The sequence below is a fragment of the Setaria viridis genome, chromosome 6 (assembly GCF_005286985.2).
Source record: "Setaria viridis chromosome 6, Setaria_viridis_v4.0, whole genome shotgun sequence".
NCBI lineage: Eukaryota > Viridiplantae > Streptophyta > Magnoliopsida > Poales > Poaceae > Setaria > Setaria viridis.
The window spans coordinates 31,078,314-31,100,046 of NC_048268.2; the positions used below are offsets into that span (position 1 = coordinate 31,078,314).

General features: G+C 44.1%; 3 protein-coding genes across 4 annotated transcripts; 2 read left to right on the plus strand and 1 right to left on the minus strand.

Moving 5' to 3' along the window:
* Positions 1 to 704: 704 nt before the first annotated feature.
* Positions 705 to 2,061, plus strand: LOC117860094 (uncharacterized). The gene is made up of 2 exons (XM_034743317.2): positions 705 to 1,321; positions 1,521 to 2,061. Exons 1-2 carry the CDS (start codon positions 944 to 946, stop codon positions 1,551 to 1,553), a joined length of 411 nt encoding a protein of 136 aa, XP_034599208.1. The 5' UTR covers positions 705 to 943; the 3' UTR covers positions 1,554 to 2,061.
* A 6,376-nt stretch (positions 2,062 to 8,437) lies between these two features.
* LOC117861539 (probable BRI1 kinase inhibitor 1) lies at positions 8,438 to 9,825 on the minus strand. Its single transcript, XM_034745110.2, has one exon. It carries the CDS (start codon positions 9,441 to 9,443, stop codon positions 8,742 to 8,744), a length of 702 nt encoding a protein of 233 aa, XP_034601001.1. The 5' UTR covers positions 9,444 to 9,825; the 3' UTR covers positions 8,438 to 8,741.
* A 3,569-nt stretch (positions 9,826 to 13,394) lies between these two features.
* Positions 13,395 to 21,101, plus strand: LOC117860897 (protein transport protein SEC23 C). Of its 2 annotated transcripts, XM_034744320.2 has the most exons (14): positions 13,396 to 13,772; positions 14,407 to 15,009; positions 15,091 to 15,306; positions 15,454 to 15,627; positions 16,833 to 16,994; positions 17,588 to 17,730; positions 17,818 to 17,893; positions 17,980 to 18,155; positions 18,246 to 18,327; positions 18,464 to 18,541; positions 19,111 to 19,272; positions 19,369 to 19,632; positions 19,963 to 20,067; positions 20,596 to 21,101. In XM_034744320.2, the coding sequence occupies exons 2-14, from the start codon at positions 14,500 to 14,502 to the stop codon at positions 20,737 to 20,739; spliced, it is 2,292 nt and encodes a 763-aa protein (XP_034600211.1). In that variant the 5' UTR covers positions 13,396 to 13,772; positions 14,407 to 14,499; the 3' UTR covers positions 20,740 to 21,101. The 2 variants fall into 2 exon arrangements, with proteins under 2 accessions (XP_034600212.1, XP_034600211.1); XM_034744321.1 differs by lacking the exon at positions 19,111 to 19,272 and having other exon boundaries at positions 13,395 to 13,772.
* The last annotated feature ends 632 nt before the right edge of the window (positions 21,102 to 21,733 follow it).

Consider the following 21,733-nt stretch of genomic DNA (forward strand, 5'->3'; position numbering starts at 1 on the left):
ATGCTATAGCGACGCTGCGGTAGCTGAGTAGAGCTCGTAGCTGAGTAGAGCTCCTCGCTACATGGTATTGCTCATTATTGAAAATATTGGAACATAGCTAGCTGTTAACTGTTCCTCATCGGGTCCTGCATCTCTGGTTGTCAAACTTGTTTTTTTCCTTCAAAATGGAGCAAAGTCAAAGCTCTAAAGCCGCCCCCTATTAGCGTGCCCGAGATTTTGACTTGCGTATTTTAGTGCCAAAACCAGTTAAAGCCAGGCAGTACATTGCATCCAAGGTCAACGGGATGAGAATCCTAACAGTACCACTGTATTTTTCTCTAAAGAAAAACAGTACCACTGTATTTTGGGCGTAGTGCTAGTAATCTGCGTTTTCTTTTCCTCTTCTATTTGTCCTGGTCAACGTGCACGCTGCATAAAATTATCCAAACCTGACATGCATCGCTGGCTGGCTGCCACTGGAACACGTACGCAGGCCGCAGTCAATCGTCTGACCGTGGGTGCAAGTTGGCAGTGCGTGTGCACGTACTGGGAGTCGGGGAGTGGCAGTGACTCCTTGGAATTGGATTTACCACCGTCCGTTTCACTGCATCAACGCACGCATGCCATTATGTTCGCATAAACCCCGCGCGGTCGTCGCCATGCCTCCCTTCAAAGTTCAAATCTCTCCCCCCTACCTCTAGAGGATTGCTTCTGCTATATAACCCCTCCCACCCACCCCATCCCATATCCCTCCAGAACTCGACACCTTGACCCATCACCCATCAGCACGCTAGCTAGCTAGCTAGTAGCTAGCACCAGTTCACCACACTGCACTGGTGGAGCAGAAGCAGGAGGAGCCGAGAGGAGGAGCAGAAGCACACGAGCGCGAGCGGCCGTAGGTGTTGATCATGCGCGTGTTTGCCGCAGCTCCTGTGTGTTAGATGGCACGTGCGCGTTGAGTGACATGTACAACCCGGAGCAGCAGCCGCCGCCGCCATCGCACCCCATGGCGCCGCCGCGGATGTCCTTCTCGAGCGACTTCGCCCTGGAGCCACCGCCGCCGCGTGGCCCGCCGGGGCGCGCGGACGCCGACTTCGAGTTCTCGCCGGTGGGCAGCCGGCCCATGATGGCCGCGGACCAGCTCTTCTCCAAGGGCCGCATCCTGCCGCTGCGGGAGGCGGCGCGGGCCCCGACGACCCTGCGCGACGAGCTGCGCGCGCACGACGCCGCCGCCGGCGCCGACCGCGGCGCCACCCGCCGCGGGCCGCGGTGGAAGGAGCTCCTCGGGCTCAAGAGGGCGCACAACAAGAAGGGCGCCGGGCCAGCCGCCGACGCTCACGTGGTAATTTACAGACATGGCGTTTTAGTATTTGGGGTTTGACTTGCATTTTATTTAATTTGGATCTCCTTTTTATTTCGAAATGATTCTGCTCCTTCCAGGCAGACAGATACAGTGCATTGCGCCCTAGCTTGTCGAGCACTAGCACATCGTTTTTAACTTTATTTTCTCATTGACAGCATGTGCGCTCTTCAATTCGCAGGATCTTGGAGAACATGGAGAGGCAGGAGAGTGAAGCCAGCAGAGACCATCACTTGGTTAGTGCAGTATGTAGCTGAAGCGTGACAAAGTAACTACTGAGGCAAACTTTGGTGTTGCAGAGTTCTAGCTAGCATTGATCTTCCACAGTTCACCGTCGTCTAACTTTCTATACCCTTCACTAGTTGGGGAAGGAAGAGACCTAAGGCCATTTGACCATTCCCATTCACCAATTGCTTCCTTTCTGGCATGTGGGAAGGCCTTTCCCTGGACAGTGGAAACGAAGATCTTGGACTTTTGATACGACTCTTTTTTTTGGGTGGTAGGATCAAGTAATGGCTAATGAAACGTTGAGATTGTTTTCAGTTAGATGAGTTCTGTTTTTTCCTCTTTGATCTGGACGGTCAACTGATTGTATTTCCCGGCCGGGTGTAGTCCGTAGGATTAGTCGTTTGTGTGCTTCACTCTCAACCTGTACAAAATGTCTTGTCCGTAGATTTTGGATTCCGTGAAAAGAAAATGGTAATGAAAAATGGGTTATGTGATCCGATTTGTAAGTGTTTAACCCACGCTGTGAAGTCGTGCTCTATGTTGCAATCTAATATTGTTCTATTTGAGATCAGACCTTATGAGTCAGTCAGTACTCTCTCTTGGTGAAAATGTGAAAGTGAAATCGTGTTCTTGCGCAGTAGGCAGCCAATGGCGATGGTGCTGGTGCTGGCACTGGCACTGGCACTGGCACTGCTAGTTGGGAATTGGGATGGGCAGGTTTAAGAAGGGATCGCACTCATGTACAGCCTGTGTCCGCCGACGATGGAAGTCAAAGCCGCGCCGCGCCGCGCCGATCTCCAAAGATTCGGAGGCGAGCGCGAGCAGCGCACGGCCAACCAGAGAACTCTCCAGGTCTGCGCTGCACGCGCGGTGGCAAGCATCTCTGCCACCGAGCAGACTCTGCCCGCCGCTCCGGCCGCCCGTCCTCTCCCTCGGTCTTCCTCCTATCCTATCCTAGTCCTAGCGAGTGGGTGGTCTACTGGTCTCGCTCTCGCCGCGCGCAGTGTCTCGTTTACTTGGCTGCAGGGGGTGCAGTGCAGGGAGGCTGCACCTGCGCTCTGCTCCTCCCCGCGCCGCGCCCCCCCCCCCCCCCCCGACAGCGCGATCAGAGTGCAGAGCAGGGGGCAAAATTATACGCGCCGTTAGCTGTCGATCGCGGCTTTCGGTGCGTGCCGTGCATTATCTGGTGGCTGCCATCCGTGTCTGAGTTCCACCCTGGCCGGCCGAGCGACAGAAACAAATGCTTCTTCTGCGCGGAGAGAAATCTGATCATCTGAGCGGGCTGCCGCATTGCCCTGGCTGGAGTCCATGGTGGATTCATGGTGGCGACTGGTGGCCCTTACCCTGATGAAGTGATGATAGCCGGACGCCCGGACCGACGGGAGGCATTGAGGCAAAGACTGGGCTTGGAAGTTGGAAGCACTATGGCTGTGTTGGGTGGGTGGGGGGGTACGGCGGACGCCTCAAGCCGTCCCGTCAAGGCCGCCAAAAAACGGATGAAAGTTTGTACGCGTCGCTGCTGCGCTCTAACAAGGCTTGCCGAAAAACCAATCCCAACATGAAACCGTAGCACGGTAGCACCATGCTAAGTCGGGTGAAATTAAATGTTACCTAAAACAAAAGTTAAGAGCAGTCAGCACGGAAGATATTCCAAGAACACAGCGCGTATGCCGTGCGCGTTCAGCTGATTCCCGTACCAGGACCTGGGCATTTATTCCTGGGCCTGCAGGGAAATCATGATCCCGAGCCACTCGCAGGTTCGATCGACGATTGATCCATCATGCTCAGCTCAGTTCAATGGCGAGACCAGCAACAGCCAGCCGGCCGGCCAGCCAACCACCCGTCGCCGTCGCGGCTGAAATGGGGGCTCCCCGGACCAGTACGACCTGCAGGTGGGCGAAGCTTTCGAATTCATTACGGCGATGATTATCGCCAACCACACTTGCTTATACAGTCATGCTCCTTCTATGTTTTGTCAAAAAAGATTGTGTACGAGTTGTACTGCGTTGCATTAACCTGCTTCTGTCTGGTCCAAAAAGGGCTATCACGACCATGACCATGCATGTAAACTTCTTTTCATGAATGAGAAATCACGTGTCGCATCAAAATGGACGATGTCTCATGTAGGAGTATGTATTATGAAATTCAACTACTAAGTACAAAATTCGAATCTCAAAGCATCCTCCAAAGCAATCTACCGGTCTAAAATTAACCTAAAGATTACACGTCAAGTATGATTATTAACTTTGATACAACTCTAACTCTAGCATATGGCAGTCCTCCCCTTAAAAAAAGACGTATGGTAGTCCATGTCCGGTACAACTCGAAAGAGAGTAAGAGACCACCAACTATGTTATGTAAATATTCTTTTCTAATCAAAATCCTTTAATGCGTTGAGGAGAGAGGAGTCAAGGTGATCACCGGTTCACTTCTAAACACTTCCCTTATTGCAAACGCTACGCGAAGAAAGAACGCAACGTGTCGTACGTAAAGGCCATAGAAAGCAGCTAGCAAGTTAGGTTCGAACTTCGAAACTTCTCGAGCAAATATCAGTGTGACAATGTCAATTGGCAAAACCGCAGCAGAACAAAAGGAGGAGAGCAAGGAGCAGTCAAACGCATGCATGCCGTAATGATCAGTACCAAACAAATTCTTCTGCCCATTTACGTGCTACCTGCAGGCACCATATCAAAAGGACACATTACGTTGTCAGGAGGCTCTAAAAAATCTCAAGTTAATAATAAAAAAGGAATATACACCATTAAATCTTATGATGATCTAACGGTCTAGGATAACTAATTCGAAAAGTCCATATTTAAAGTATACGACTAAAAATAAAATACAAAAAATAAAAATAATCTACAGTTCTGCACCTGGTTAAGCCATCCATGGACTATGATCCAACTTTGATAAGATATAGTATGGGATGCATGGAAATAAAAAACGGTTTGAAAATAGATATTTTCTCACTTGAAAGAAGATAGCAGCATGATGGCCACCTGATAATGAGGTCATTTCATTTGCCTCACACGATTCCAATCACGACAATCATCCTTGTTGGAGCCATCCCCATTGAAATGCACCCACATTGAGTTTGACCAGCACAAAACTTGGACCGGCCTCCACGGCTTAATTTAATTTATGCGTTGAGGAAAGGAGAAAACATTAATTCTGGAAGAAATTGAGTTGAGAGAGGGGGGTGGGGGGTGCATATGCAATTGGGCGTTGCTGTCTCCTACCGACCTTGCTGCCCCTGGCGAGTAGAGCTTGAATTGGTCTTTTCAATCATGACCAAATTACTATTTGTCGAAATATCACCCCATTCACCGAAAGATCCACCTTTGTAACCTGAATTTCGACTAAAATTTCATGAATTTCGCTCATTTCGATGGGGCCCAAAAAAGTTGAAAACGAAATTTAAAACCCTCATACACGTGTCAACAGTGGCCTAGATTAAGCATCATGATTGATTATCGGGCAAGGTGTGTTGATGAAAATGTGCTTTTGGATATGCGACCTACAATGAATAATTGGTTACCGGCAGTTGGCCAAGGACAAAGTCATCACAAAACTGTATATGTTTCAAAAAAATTAAGTAACCAAATTTTAAAATTAAAACAACATATCTATGCATTGGTTTTACATACGAATTTAGTTTGTATATTTTTTTATGAAAATGAAGAGTGTAAAAAAGAAAATGCTTTGACAATAAGCATTTGTGCATAGATTTGGTTGTACAGATAGCATACTTAAAATCGTTGCTGGTAAGATATGAAAGATCTAGAAATTCTTATTGAATCTAGCTGCTAAAAATAGACCATGGGGTGGATCACAAAACACCCCTGAAATCCCATTTGCAGGGGTGGAGGATGGCATCACCGATCCCTAAAAACCGATTAAAAATAAAACAATGTTAATAAATAAAACAACAAAAGGAAAAGCATGCTGGCAGGCGTACCACACCGGGATGGACCCACTGCATCCCTCGAGCTGGCCGGAGATGCACTGCAGCCGGCCTCCACTCCTAGCCGTCATGCGCCCCAGCCGCCAAACTCAGCCCCCGCGCCACTTGGGCCGACGCACGCCCACCCATGCGCGCATCTGTCCTCTGTGCCATCGGGTTGCCGAAGCAAAGGGAGGGAGCGAAAGAATAAGGGAGAGAAGAAGAGGGAAGAGGCACGTTAATTAAAAAAAGAAAAAATAATCATTGGATTTTTTGATGATGATCTAGCAATTTATATTATCTTAAAGAGTCCTTATCAAATTTAAGTTATAATATATAAAAATTGGAATTTCTAAACATCCAAATTAAAAAGCAAATAAATTAGCACTCTGCATCCAATACAACTGGAAAGAGACCAACAACTTTGTAAACATTATTTCCTATAATAAGATTAGCTTCCATGTTGAGGTGAGAAGTGGCGTGGACATCATTGACCATTATTTTCCTTTTTTTTATCCTTATCAATGGTTATTATGGTTCTGTTTGGCATGGCTCCAACTCTGGGTAGAGCTGCTCCACTTCAGAACTCCAGATGGAACCAGCTCTGGGTGGAGTTGGAGCGGTCTAGATGGGGTGTTTGGCCAGAAGAGTGCTCTCAGCTTCAAAAAAACCGATTTCAGTGTGAATTGCCATTGTTGCCCCTCAATTCAGGCCCTACTTGTCATCCTCTCTATCCCCATCTTTTTCTTCCTCAGAAGGCGCGGGAAGGGGTGCGGACGCGCGGGAGGCGTGTCTCAGGATGGCGGCCTGGTCCGACGGTGGAGGAGCCCCGCCCAGGCAAGATGTGGGTGGAGGGCTAGCGGGGCGCACGCTCGTACCAGCAGGGTAGGCGCGGACGGTGGGACGGCGAGGTGGGCGGCCGGGGCGTGTGGCGGGGTGGGCGGACGGCGGGACGGAGGGGTCCATAGCGGGGCGAACAGAAGGTGGGGCAGCGGCGGACGTGGCCGGTGGCGGTCGAGAGGGGCAGCAGGAGGGGCCACCCGGCGGTGCGTTGACGGGCGGCAGGGGAGGAAGACAGTGGCCGGCGGGAGGGAGTCACGGGGGGGGGGGGGGGGGGGGAGAAATGAACCATTTTTTTAACCAGTGGTATTGGTGGATAATTACCCAACAACTCCACGAGGAGGTTCATATTGGGTAGTTTTGGAACTGCAAAAGAGGTGATCCAAAACTTCATCCCCATTTGCACTACAGCTCCATGAAATTTTGGAGCTAGGATATTTAACTGGAAAATTGGTTGGAGTTGCTGAAATTTAGCTGCAGAGCCATGCCAAACATACCCTATCTAGTCTTCAACGCCTCCCTGATTTTGCAACCAAAAGGCAACGTGACATAAGAAGCAGCTAGGAATTATGTAAATATTATCGGTGATGACTCTGGCATGTTATATTCCATTTTCTTTATCCTTATCATCGGCTATTGGCTATTATCTTGGTAGCAGGCTTCAACACCTCCCCGATTGCAAGCACAAGAAGAACACGATGTGACTAAGGAAGTAGCTAGCAAATTGCAAATCGAAGAAATTAGCAAACCGCAATGTCGGTGTAAAGCGCTAAGGTGACAACAGATTCTTCCATCAGATCAGCAACTATATCCACAGTTGATGCGGGTCATACACTACCTGAGTTGTCGATGAGCAAGTCGATGGCTAGCTTGGACACATTCTAGAGTGGTAAATGATTGATTGACTGGCAAAACAGAGCAGTAGCTGCAGGGGAGGGGAGGCACAGATTGTCGTTTTCTTTTGTTGCGGTGTTGCCCCGCCCCCTGTCTGCTTTGGTGGCGGCTTGCACATGCACTAGGAGAACGTAGAGTCGCGTGCTGGGTTTGTCAGCACTAGCTGAGCTGATATTCTCCACATGCATACACTACATACAATCCATATATGGCCGCTGCAGAGTGGCGGATTCAAGCCTAGGGCCACTAGGGGCATGAGCCCTAGGAGTTGGCCAATTTTCTCCTTACTAACACACTGTAGTACAAAAGAGGTCCAGTTACAGCAAGCCCATCGGCTCATTAGTGGCCCTAGGTGTTGGGCTAGCCCAGCTCCGCCCAGTAACCTCGCAGGTTTCTGATCAATTAATTGGCATAAGGGAACGGCAGTAAATAGAAATATGGTAGTGACATAAACAATATGACGATGTATTTGCTATGCACCATTATGATCATGGACGGCTAAGAGGTTAAAGTCTAGGAGAAAGGAAAGATAGATGATGCAGTCACGGCGGAGTGATGATATGATCTAGCACAAAGCAACTCGAAAATTGATGTTCGACATGCACGCCATCTAAAATAACATGTGGTTAGTGTTCGATAAGAGAGAACGCCATGCACTATCAGAGATGTATCTTCGATAACCGTGGTATAACGGACAAAGCTCCTTAAGATCAGAAGTAAGGTAGAGAGGATGGGCACAAAGAAGAGGGTGTGGAAAGACAAACGGAAGCATGCATGTATGGTGGCTATAGCAATTAAGATTGGAGAACACTGAAAAGATAGGAGATTATGGCTTCTACTACTATACATTAAACCACTCACCTATAGTTCTTCTTCTAGAAATATAGGGATAATTAATTAATTATGCACCATAACTAAAACTCTCAAGCAACAAAGTAGATCGCCACATCAAAAGTTAAAAATTAGATTCATGTTAAAAATGTACAATTCTTTATATTACTTTCAGTAAATACAAAAAATATTTTTCTATATAAAGTATTCACTTTTCTCTTGAATTCATGTTGCAAAAAATACATGGCAAATATGATGTTGAAAAAGACATAGATGATAGCTTGATCCAGACCATTCAGACAAAACAATTATGATGACATGACTAAACAAAATAATTTGAATCTATTTTTGGAATTGAAAAATTGAAAAAAGAAATGTTAGAAAAAAACTAGCGACCCGCGCGGGTCATCTTAGTTCACAGAATTGTACACAATTCGCTACAGATGAACCTCTTGTTCTCCTTGCACTTTGCGTTGTTTTCGATCATGTATGCAGTTTGATTTTTACACTTCTGGATAAAACACACACCGAAACCATTAAACTTTGTCACGGTCGGCCATGGCCCGAATACGCACTGTACATGACTGCGCGTACGTACGTTTGCTCGTGACGTACCACCGTGAAGTGTCACGCACGCAAAGACACCCGCTACACGCCACCACCGCCTCAACATTTACGCTCCTCCTCCTGCTGCTGCTTGTCGCCACCGCCGCCGGCGGCGCTCTGCGAGGTGGCGACGCCAGAGTTCTTGCAGTGCGCGATGGCGGCCTGGATGGCGCTGCGCAGCTCCTCCATCGTGCTCACCTCCGACGGCGTCGACGTCTTCGTCACCGAGTCCCCCACAGAGAGGTGCCCGCTGTTGGCGGGCGACCCCCGCAGCGACGCGGGCGCCGACGACAGCCTCCCCTTGTGCCGCTTGGACGACGCGGTGCTACCGCCGCCGCGGCCGTAGGTAAACGTGTGCACTCTCCGCCGCCGCACGTCCCGCCCGTCCCCGTCCCGGCTGCTGCTGCTGCTGCTACCGCCGGAGTAGGACGCGAAGAGCTGCTCCACCATGGACACGTACTTCCGCACCGCCACCACTATGTCGAGGCCTCGACGCCTGGCGCCTGTTCCGGCCCTGGTGGTTTCCTGCTTCCTGTTCTTCGCCCTGCCGCTGCCCGCTTCGGTGGCGGCGCTGCTCTCGCTTCTTGTCCAGGCGACGACGCCGGAGAAGAGGAGCGCGAGCTTCTGCTTGGCCTTGCCGCCGTTGCCGCCGCCGTCGGTGTTGCTCGTCGCCGTGCTCTGGTGGCGGAGGCCCCGGCCCCTCGCTCCGCGGGAGTTGCTGTGGCTGAGGTCGCTGACGACGCGGCCGAGGTGGTGGGACATGTCGGCCGGTGCGCGCCGTGGCGGCGCGTCGGACGGTGCCTTCGTCGTCGTCGGTGGTGCGGAACAGGGGAGGGGAAGAAGGGAAGGAAAGGGAGAAGAAGACGGTGGTGAGTGGAAGCGTTGGGGGCAGGCAGGCAGAGAGGTGGTGGTGGGAGAGCGATCGAGGCACGAAGCTGTGTAATTATTGGCCCGGATGCCGACGGCGGTGTGGTGGCCATGGCTTTGAAGATGAAGGGTTCGTGTGACTGCACGTGGTGTGCATGCGGGTGTGCATGGTGAGCCAGTCGATCGATCGCTTTTTGAGCCAAGGAAGAAGGCCAAGGCTCTCGATGGCAATGGCGTGCGTTGTTCAGTTGTAAACCTGTAGTAATTCAACACAAGTGATCGGAAGAATTAATGAGAGCTTTTGTTACCGCCGTTGAGTCGTTTTTTTCTTGAAACGAGACCGTTGAGTCGTTTTGCAGTTTACTAGTTCTTGCAATGTTTGCCGGGATGGAAGCAAGACAGCAACCGAGGGAGACGATGTTGACGTGGGCAGTATAACACGCGAATTGAAGGCCACGATGTCGACGTCGAGCGCTACAGTGTCTTCGCCATCTCGTCTGCACAAGTTGCGGGGATAACCTGACATGGCGACAACATGTTGATGCGGGCCTCCGTGATTTTGTGAGGCACACGAAAGGCCTCGTTTTGCAATTGCAACCGAACACGCCATATATCCTCGTGGCAACTAGCAATTAGCAACCGAACAAAGTACGTGGTGCGATGATATTGTAGCAACTAGCAAGAGGCCCTTAGCGACTTTCCTCAAAAATTTAACTCGTTTACACTACTCTGGCCAGTCTATTAAGGTTCATGTGCTATGCAAGTATATTAACAAGTAACTCCGTAGTACACGTATAGTTTGAAAGATGCCCTACAAACGAAATATTTTTAAAAAAATAAATGGCATTTATTATTTTGCTTAATTATTCAAGTACACACATTGATATTTTTAAAAAATACTTTTCAGTCGAAGTGGACAATATATTCGATAACAACTCAAGTAGAAACTATAACAAACCCTAAATTAGATTTTCAAATTTGTTTTCCATTAAGTACTATTTATATTAGTGATGATGCTTTTGTTAATAGTAGAGAAAACAAGTACTTTTCAACAAAGAAGAAAAATAAAAGACCAGTTAACCTCTCACAAATACAAAAGGATTTGCTAGCTGGATAAAGGTAAACTAATAGAGTCTTATGAACTCTCCGCTCAGTTGGTTAGGTTTTGTATGATGGAACTTGTCTACTCGTGTTTGAGCCTTTAATTTTGCAAGGGTTCTTTCAGTGGTGGGTAACCCGTGACAATGAGGTGCCGTGCGACTTTGTTAATCAAGATAATACAGGTCCAGTCTCTCATGAGTCCTCATAGATATAAGTGTGGATTTATAGGAGCGAACATGTGTGTTTGTACATGAGTGTTTACATATGTATTGTGTTTTGGGAAAAACAAAAGACAATAAATTATTTTATAGCTCAAACAAATTATATTAAGCCCAATTGCCACGCCATTTTCAACAAAGGGATTCTCTTATTTGGCGGTGCACCACTATTTTGCTTAGTAGTGTGGTCAATTTCCTCCCACCTCTTTCTATTTTACTACTAGCAATTATTTTTTCTCACCTCTTTCCTTTTTGGATACTTTTCCACTCATTTCTTTTTACTATGTTCCTTCCCATGGGCTTTTTCTGTTGACCCAATATTTATTTTTACTCACTAAATTTGTTGATTCAACATTTTTACAGGAATGTTGTTTACCATTTTCTCGTTGACTCAATTTTCCTTATAAGTTTTTTTAGCTCCACATTTCCAGTGATTCATCATTTTTGGTTTGTGTCCTCTGCAACCTTTAGTGCACCTTTGCCAGGGAGGCATGGAAACAAATGATGGCTTTATTAAATAGGTTGGTTAATCCAAGTGTCAGCTGTGAACAGAGCGTAGCTCAGTTGGTAAGGTTCCTTGTTGTGGAACTGCTCCCTAGGGTTTGAGTTCTCGACTCGTTACTGATGCTCACATTTTCTAGATTTATTCCAAGATTTAACCAGCGCTATTCTTTTAGTGGTACGCGACATGCCCGTCGACAGCGAGGCGCTAGTGGTGACTTCTTCAATCTCGAGGATTTGTCAGCTCAGTCTTTCGAAGGTGTTCATAGGGTAGGGTTGCGTGTGTGTTTTTCTAGAGGTGTACGTATTTGTGAACATCTGCGTCTATACTATGTGATTCGCAAGAGAAAAAAATCAAGTGTCAGCTCCCGCAATGGCATTAGAGGTGAAGGAACGGTGGAAGTAAGAGCTCACAAATCAGCCTAAGCAATTGAAGCGAGTCAAAGCGGCAATTTTTTTTTGAAAAAGAATAGATGCCCAGATTTAACTTGTGCTATTGTTTTAATGGTAGGTGACATGCCCGTCGATAACAAGACGTTAGTGGTAATTTCGTCAATCTCAAGGATATGCTAGTTTAATCTCTCGGAGGTGCTCATTAGAGTAGAGGTATGTATATGTATTCATAAAGTGGAGTATGTGTGTGCTCATGAGAGTCTGCGGTTGAACAGGAGATAAAAAGTAAAAATGGCGCTATTAAGGATGGCCTCTGGGGACCAAGTTACCCTAGTTTCTATGATTTTGTATCTTCAAATTGAGCATGAGTGTGCAAGTTTTTATCTAATATTGATTTTTTTAAAACCTTATATCCTTCCTCTTCATAGGTGATATAACAGTGCTCCCGCTTTATATTCGGAAAAAATAGTAATTCAGCTAGTAAGCCCCCTGCCAAGATTACCTTACACCTGTTTAGGTAGGGGTGGGCAGAATTTTCCGAACCCGAAATATCCGAACCCGATATTCCCTATCACTATTTCGGGCACGAATTTAAGAAACCCAAATTTAATTTGGGTATTCAACTCCGGTATCCGATTTAACCGAACTATATTAGAAGATATTTGATTATGCATTACTAGGTTGTAAATGTAGCAAAATTTATTAATTTGTCTATCTATTTACTTTTGTTTGATGTGGACATTAGTATGTGATATGTTGAAATGTGTTTTTTTTCATCCCATGTACTACTTAGAGTTGTGTGCATGGCATGGCGGTGGTAGGGGATAAATGGATGCTAGGCGGATGGACGCGCCTTGCGCGCCCGTTCCGAATTATTGTCGTGAAAAAAAATCGGTTGAAACGGTGTTAACTTCTGTTTACGTGCTGAGGGCAGCATGATAGGGACATAGCATCTTTATTAAATTCGTTAAAGTAACTTAAGGTCTTTCCCGCTCGACAATTGGAAAAATATAATTTTTTACTCATGAGACCCACTTAATAGAACCGTGGGGAACACAGCATAGAGATAAACGCTTTGAAGGTGTTGTTACAATATGAGATCTGACTATCAGTCTTTATTAAATGTGTGGGGAACACAGTATAGAGATGATGAACGCTTCTTGAAAGTGCTGTTACAATATAAGATCCGACTGTAAGTCTTTATTAAGTGTATTATAGCTTGAGACCTTCCTTGCTTGCTGAATGGGAAAAACATATTAATTTTTTTATTGTGGGACCCACTCAATAGAATTATGGGTCCCACCAAGCAATGCGTGCGGATCCCACCTGAATAGTACGTGGGTCCACCCGAGGACCAGCAGGTCCCACCCGAATAGTACGTGGGTCCCACATAAATAGCCAAGGAGGTTTAATATATAGGTATAGATAATTTATTGGGTATTTCGAGCAAACCTGAATCCGATATTTTCTTCAGGTATTTTTAGGTGCGGTTACCGTAGTTATTTTGAAAATTCAAATTTTAAAATACTCGAATTACGGGATACCCACCCCTATGTTCAGCTATAAACCAGGCCTTCCTTGCACAAAATCCAACTTTATTTCTGAAACTTTTACCCAAGTCTACCGGAGTCGGAGCTGACAAGTACGGAGTACTACCAGTCCCAACTCCCAACCCGCAGGACTGTCGTGTTCCAGTTCTCCTCCCCTCGGCGGCGAGGCGACCGATCGCCGTCCCTTGCCTAGCCCTGCTCTCCGCCGGCTCCCCGCTCCACCCTATCCCCTCGCGCGGGCGGCGCGATTCCACCACCAACAGCCGAAACCTTCCGCCAATTTCCTCCCCCTGCTCCCCTGCCTCGCACCATCGCCGAACCCTCCAGTCCTCCTCCTCCTACTGAAGTGAAGCACACCGGCGCTTCAGCGGAATTCTACCTTTCTAGCCATCATCGTCGGCGCCCTCCTTTCTCAGGAGCGGAGATCTATCCGAACTTGGGGTCGGTTTCGTCTTCTGTTGGTAAGGAAAGCCCTAGCTTGCTTGCGTCAGCTGTTCTGGAAATGGGTGGGGTTTTGCTCTGCGGGAAAATTGCTGTGAGAAATCGAGTCCAATTATTTGCTGGAATTGATGCTCCAATCCGTCCAGACATTTGCGAATTGGTTTGTGTGATGTATTATTTTAGAATTTAATTTCGCAGCTAATGCCTTTAATTTTAAACACAAATTGGGGTTTAACTGAACCCATATGCCTCGTGATATCGGCATGAGCAATCTCCTCCGCAGGTAGCGATGACTACCCATGTGGAGACTAGAGACCTCCACTTATCAGCTTTAATACTGTTATTAGTGATATAACATTTTAAAAGGGGTTTCTCAGATGCTAAGACAATTATGAGGTTAACTCTCTGTTCAGGAATAGTTTGGAGATTCATTCTAGGATCACTTTGGGCACTAGTCTTAACCTGGAGACAGCTGCAGTGGTTTGATAATTCAGAAGCTCACAATGACTGATACTGCCTTTAATATCAGTTGTTCGTACGCTGGCTGTATTTTGTTTTGTTTATATCAGTTGTTGTTACTGACTTACTATTCTTTTATTCTCCATTGGTTTTGGCTTTCACCAATTTAACCCAATGTTGAATTGGCTGTTACAGGATGGAGAGCTTGCCGCTGACAGAGGCCTGACACTGTTGTGAAACAGAGGTTCCTTTGAACAATTCATCACTATTGCGACTTGATTACAGAAAATGTCTGAGTTTCTCGACCTTGAGGCCCAGGATGGGATAAGAATGGCATGGAATGTTATACCAGGCACAAAGCAAGATGCTATTAACTGCGTGGTCCCTGTTTCTGCCATTTTTACTCCTCTAAAGCCAAATCCCGCCATTCCTGTTCTTCCTTATGCCCCACTCCGTTGCCGCATGTGCCGCTCTATCCTCAACCCCTTCTCCGTAGTTGACTTTGTCGCTAAGATTTGGGTCTGTCCATTCTGCTTTCAGCGCAATCACTTCCCCCAACACTACTACACTATTTCAGAAAACAATCTCCCTGCCGAACTCTTTCCACAATTTACCACCGTTGAGTACGCATCCACTGCTGAAACGGGTCCTGTGGTGCCTCCAGTCTTCCTATTTGTTGTTGATACATGTATGATTGAGGAGGAGATTGGCTATTTGAAGTCTGCTCTAGCACAAGCTATTGAACTATTGCCAGATCAATCCCTTGTTGGATTTATTACTTTTGGGACATATGTGCAGGTCATTATCATCTCTTTCATTGATACTTCGTTGCTGAATGCACTGGTCAATAACTAATACAATTACATTCGTTCCACATAGGTGCACGAATTGGGTTTTGGCTTGTTGCCAAAGTCATATGTGTTCAAAGGGACAAAAGAAGTTACAAAGGAGCAAATTCTGGACCAAATGAGCTTCTTTGCTGGGAAAACTAAACCCACAACAGGTGTGATCGCAGGTGCAAGGGATGGCCTTTCAACAGGGAGCATTGCTAGGTTCCTGCTGCCTGCCTCTGAGTGCGAGTTTGTGTTGAATTCAGTTAAGACCTCTGCTTGATTATGAAACCATGACACATCAAAGTACTTTACTCAAAATGTGGAACATTGTGAAATGGCCACTCTCACGTGATGTACCAATTTTCCATTCCATCATTACGTTATTGACACTGTTTTCCTTTTTCTGTAGGTTATAGAAGAACTGCAAAGGGACCCTTGGCCTGTTCCAGCTGATAAACGTTCATCCAGATGTACCGGAGTTGCATTAAGTGTTGCTGCTAGTCTCTTGGGGGTTTGTGTCCCTGGATCAGGTGCTAGAATTATGGCTTTTGTAGGTGGCCCATCTACAGAGGGACCTGGTTCTGTAAGTCAAAAGTTCTTTTTTTTAATGCCACGGCTTTAAGCTTCATTCACATTTTCTTATCTACACCGATGCTGTAAATGTAGATGTTAGGATGGCCAGTTAGTGTTGCCACTCCTAGGGAAGCTAAGACCAGAATGCGTTGTTTTGATTCATGCTTAATTACAGTGGTTGCAATAAGCTTCCTTATTAGAGGCTCTCCTAACAGATACAGGTAAAATCAATTTATAGTAACCATCCTAACCAATAGATAAGATACCAAGCGGTAGATATCATTATCTAAAAACAACAAGCAGTAGATATATCCTAGGAAACTAATTAACTGTTATGGAATATAATGGAAAGCTATAATATTTTTTATCAGGAAAGCTACAATCTTAACCATAGAAAGATGGCTTCCAAAATCCTAGCCACACAGGCCTGTTGCTACAGTACCTGCGGTACTATTGCTGTGTTGCGCATAACAGTTATGTTGCCATGACTGCCTTTTATAGTGGTTGGTGTTTGTAATCATTCTCCTACCACTACACAAACTATCTCTAATCTCTTTATTATAACTTTATAAGTAATAAAGCATTTTCCCTTCAATACGCTTTGCAACTACTCATTACACCCCATCCTACTTGGGTTGGTACTGGCAAACAGATTGTGTTTGGCTCCACGTCTAGTTGTTTGAAAACATCGCGCAACCATCCAAATCGACTGGATTAATTTTAAAAGACTTAGATATGGCTAAACTTGTTAATTGTTATAAGGTTTGTGTATATTTAGAGTTCACGTTCATGTGGTGGTAAGTTTGTGGTTTTGCACCTTGCTATATGTTCTACTGTTCTGGATATAATTTTGTGTTTCTTATCTGTAGTGAAAGTATATTAAACCTCTCCTGCTTTGTGTGTAATATGAAAATAAGATCAACCTGTTTTGGACATTCTACTTAAGTTTTCTCAATGTACATGATTTTTTTTCCGGATAAAGTTAAATGCCATTTTATCCTGTTTGTTTCCCACTTGCTATAGAATTCTGCTTGTGTGATAGTGATGAAATGTTGGCACGAGTATGTCCATGACATTAATCCTCCTTGGATATTGATTATCATTGAGAATCGGATTGTCTCCAATATCATGTTTTTTCTTAGAAACTGCCACTGGTCATTTATCGCTTATGCTTTCTAAGTACTTTATATAATGATATTCTCTCAAAAATTTCAGATCGTATCCAAATCCCTATCAGAACCGATTCGCTCACACAAAGACCTCAATAAAGGTTCAGCTCCACTTTATAACAAAGCTGTTAAGTTCTACGAGGATATCTCTAAGCAGCTTGTGAATCAAGGGCATGTACTTGATTTATTTGCTTGTGCGCTTGACCAGGTTTGTTGCCTTTCCTTTTCCTTTTGAAGTCTGGGTCTGGATCAAACGTTAGCACGTTGAACAAGGCCCTTGTTCTGTTCCTTTTTTTATTTTATGAAATGTTTGCTTCATTTTCTTGGTTTGTATTGTTAGCTGGGAATTGAACTAATCTTGATATGCAATAATTCATAGACTGATATTGCACAACTTTTTTTCTTTTTTCTTTTCTTGTGGCCTCACCAAGTCAATATATGATATGATGAGCCATTCAACAGAAACTTAGTAGGCATGTGCAATGTGCATACTGGCATATGAACTCAATGCTTCACCCAATTTGGTAAAGTAACTGATGTATTTTTTTTCTGGAGTTGTTATTAGTTTAACATTCACCCACCATGTAATTAGTTGCTAAACTTGGTGATATAGTCTTGTTTATCATTTTTTTAACTCTATCGTAGTAGTGTGTGCAACAATATAAGTCAAATAGTTGTCATTTGAAATACGGTAATGAAAAAAACTACTAGTAGTTAGTACATCTCGATACTGTGGTGGTTCAGTATGCACAAGCTGCTTTTTTTTGAATTAAAAAATCTTGTTTATATTCTCTTTCTCAGGTTGGTGTTGCTGAGATGAAGGTTGCAGTGGAGAGAACTGGTGGAATAGTTGTGCTTGCAGAAAGTTTTGGTCATTCTGTTTTTAAAGACTCACTTCGACGAATCTTTCAGTCAAGTGACAATGATCTTGATTTATCATTCAAGTAAATATACTCTTCATGGTCTTTAATATATCTTAGCATATCAGTTATTTGAGTGTTTTGATTTACGTGTATGAATTATATTTGCAGCGGTATATTTGAGATTAACTGCTCAAAGGACGTCAAAATCCAAGGAATTATTGGACCTTGTACTTCCCTGGAGAAGGTATAGCTTGTATCAGTTGCATATTGTCAATTTTTTGGATCTGACACTATACATCTGAATCTTTTTGCATGCTGTTGATTATGCAGAAAAGTCCTCTATCCTCAGATACAATCGTGGGTCAGGGAAACACCAGTGCTTGGAAGATGTGTGGTCTAGACAGGAAAACATCACTATGTTTAATATTTGATATTGCAAAGAAGGATGGGTCAGATTCAATTGGTCAATCAGCAAATGATCAGTTCTACTTCCAATTCTTAACCTAGTAGGGAATCTGTTTTGCCTCCGTCATTTTCAGGTAAAAAGGTAATGTTGTCAGAATTTTATGTAACTGACTTGGAGGTGCTTTGTGCAGTTACCAGCATCATGAGGGTCAGATGAGATTACGAGCTACTACACTTTCGAGAAAATGGGTTGCTGGTTCTGGTGGTGTGCAGGCAAGTTTTCTTCTAGCCATGATAGTCAATCATTTTTCTGTTTAGTCTATTGAATGGTATCACCTGTTTTTTCCTTGTTATGTTTCTTTTGGAAACAAATATAGTATTTTACTTACTTGGGTTGCATGTGCTTCAGGAGCTAATAGCTGGCTTTGATCAAGAAGCAGCTGCTGCAGTCATGGCACGCTTGGTCTCATTTAAGATGGAAGCTGAGGTACTTATGCTTCTTAAATTATTTTAGAATTAGAGCATACCTGACATGATAGATGAATTTATTCGCTTGAGATAGGAGATAGTATCACAAAAGTATGAATATGTTTACAACAACAACAACAACAACAACAACAACAACAACAACATAGCCTTTCAGTTCCAAGCAAGTTAGGGTAGGCTAGAGTTGAAACCCAACAAGAGCCACAAATCAGGGTTCGGGCACATGAATAGCTGTTTTCCAAGCACTCCTATCCAGAGCTAAATCTTTGGGTATATTCCATCCCTTCAAATCTCCTTTCATTGCCTCTTCCCATGTCAATTTTAGTCTTCCTCTGCCTCTCTTCACATTACTATCACGCCTTATGGATAAGCTTTTCTTCAATTGGTGCTACCCCTAACCTATCACGTATATCCTCATTCCGGACTCGATCCCTTCTCGTATGACCACAAATCCAACGCAAAAGTATGAATATGTTTCCAGTAATAAAATGTTGCCAGCTCGCTGAAGTTATTGATTGTTTCTGTTTTTGGAACCTTAATATACTCAATATATCTTCATGTTTCATTCAGGCTGATTTTGACCCGATAAGATGGCTTGATCGAGCATTGATTAGTTTATGCTCGAAGTTTGGAGAGTATCACAAAGAAACACCCTCATCTTTCAGTTTATCCCCTCGTCTGTCAATTTTTCCCCAGTTTATGTTTAATTTGAGACGATCTCAGTTCGTTCAGGTAAAGCATTTTCCCTGGTTTGTTGAGAAGTTCTCATCAACAGACCATGTGGAATCATACTTCTCCGTGCACTAACTTATTTTATTTCCCATTCAGGTTTCTAACAATAGTCCAGATGAAACTGCATATTTCACAATGATGTTAAACAGAGAGAATGTAGCGAATGCAGTTGTGATGATCCAGCCATCACTTATATCTTATTCATTTCAATCAGGTCCAGAGCCTGTTCTGTTGGATGTAACTGCAATTGCAGCCGATAGGATCCTTTTGTTGGATTCTTATTTTACTGTTGTCATATTCCATGGAGTAACAATTGCACAGTGGCGAAAGGCTGGTTACCAAGATCAAGAAGGCCACGAGGTAATATTTTGTCAATTGAAACCTTAAACACTAGATTTAGCCTGTTGAGCTCCATGTAGCTTTACTTATATGTATTTACATACTTATGACTATAGATGACCTTTTACCCAGGCTTGGTCTAAAACTCTTGAACAATTTGCCTTTACATCAAAATGTTTGAAATTCTTCCAATCTTTCTCATGTTAAAAAAAATCCAAGCTTAGATTATATGGTTCAGAGCCGTAGACATGGGGCTGTAAGGCCGATCTAAGAACAGTGGGCTTCACTATATACAGTATATGCTACATTAACAAACAAATAACTAACCTAACTAACCTGTGTGATGTTCAGGCATTTGCCCAGTTGTTGCAAGCTCCAAAGGAGGAAGCTGATGCAGTAATCAAGGAGCGCTTTCCTGTGCCTCGTTTGGTTGTGTGCGATCAATATGGTTCTCAGGTTATTTCTTTTTTTAATAAGTTCTTTTTTTTTTTCAAGACACTGTTTTGCACTCAGGAAATTTCTCTGCATATCTGTTTAAGTAAGTGCAAACTTTGTTCTCCTACTGGATAAGATTTACAAATTCAGCTTACTTTCAGTTTGGAACTAGTGGTCCAAACTCAGTTGAAAACTGCAATTTAGTCCAATAACCATTCAGTATATCAGGGGATGCTCATGAACTAACTGAGCAAATGAATTGTTCCCTCTGTTTCCCCCCTTTGAAATCCATGTGGTCAACCTCCATCAAATTTATATAACCATTAACTTGTTAAAACTATCAAGGTTGGACGAATAGAACTATATCACTATACTTGTTGTCAAAGTTACTTATATAAACAGAGAATTTTTAATTTCTAGTAAAATAAAGCCACAAGGGGTAACTGCAAAAGTTACATCTCAACAACTGTACAAATGCATTAACATCGAACAAAAGAGAATGGAGCGAGTGCCATTTCTGTTGAATTTACTTTCTTTTGATAACTGCAGGCCCGATTTTTACTGGCAAAGCTCAATCCATCTGTCACGTATAACTCCGACAATCCGCCACCGCCGGGAGGGGATGTTCTTTTCACGGATGACGTGAGCTTCCAAGTCTTCATGGATCATCTCCAACGCTTGGCGGTTCAGTAAATTATGGGTGATTTCACAATGCACAGCGATTTTGTAAATTCTGTACAGCATAGGACAACCTCTTTATCGTGTATGCTACTATGCTCTCCTGCTGGTTGCCACATTTTAGCCTTGACATGCAGTCGTGGCTCTACATTTGTGCATTGCCTTGGTCATAGACAGATTTCTGATTCAAGAGCAACCATAATATATTCTGTAAATAGGGTATCATACCCCTTTAGGTTGCTAACACAATGCTTCCAAACCAGGTCTGCTCGCTTATTGTGTAGCCTCTAGCCTGCAGTACTAATGTACTATTGACATTAAAATACATGTTCGGTTTATCTATTCTAACACGGAGTCAGGGACAGCTGGTTAGTTTTGTTCTGGAGTGACAGAGTCAATTGTTGGGAGCGTCAGTGTGTTATATATTTCTGTAAAATGTAGCGCAAATCTGTGCATAGTGGAATAAGGATTTGTCCAGGTCAATCTGACTCAACTTCCCTCTGACATGTGGACACCAGCAACTTCCCCCTAGTGTTAACGTCAGAGTAGAATTTGGTGAACATGCCGTGGAAAAAGTTCAAATTACTCCCTTCAAGTATAATCAAAGTCTGGATAACCCTGAAGTATTTCTTAGTTCAGTTTATTCCTAAACTATATCATTTGTACCCTTAACATAATTTGTCTTTTTTTTTCTCCATGCACAAGTGGATTGTCTTTTTTTCTCTCCATGCACAAGTGGATTTTTAAGTTCAACTTTTGCGGAGATGATAGCAAACACTACAAGACATATTAAAAAAATATATCATGAATTTTTCATCACTATTTTCATGTAATAATAAAATTTATCTTTTGAGATAAAAAATATATAAAAATTAATGATGAAAAATTTGTAAATTTTTTTTAATATAGATTATGATGTCCACTGCCACCATGCAAAGTCTCAAATTAAAATTCAACTTGTGTACGAAGAAATAAAAATATCAACTTGGTAAGTTGAACCAAATAGCAT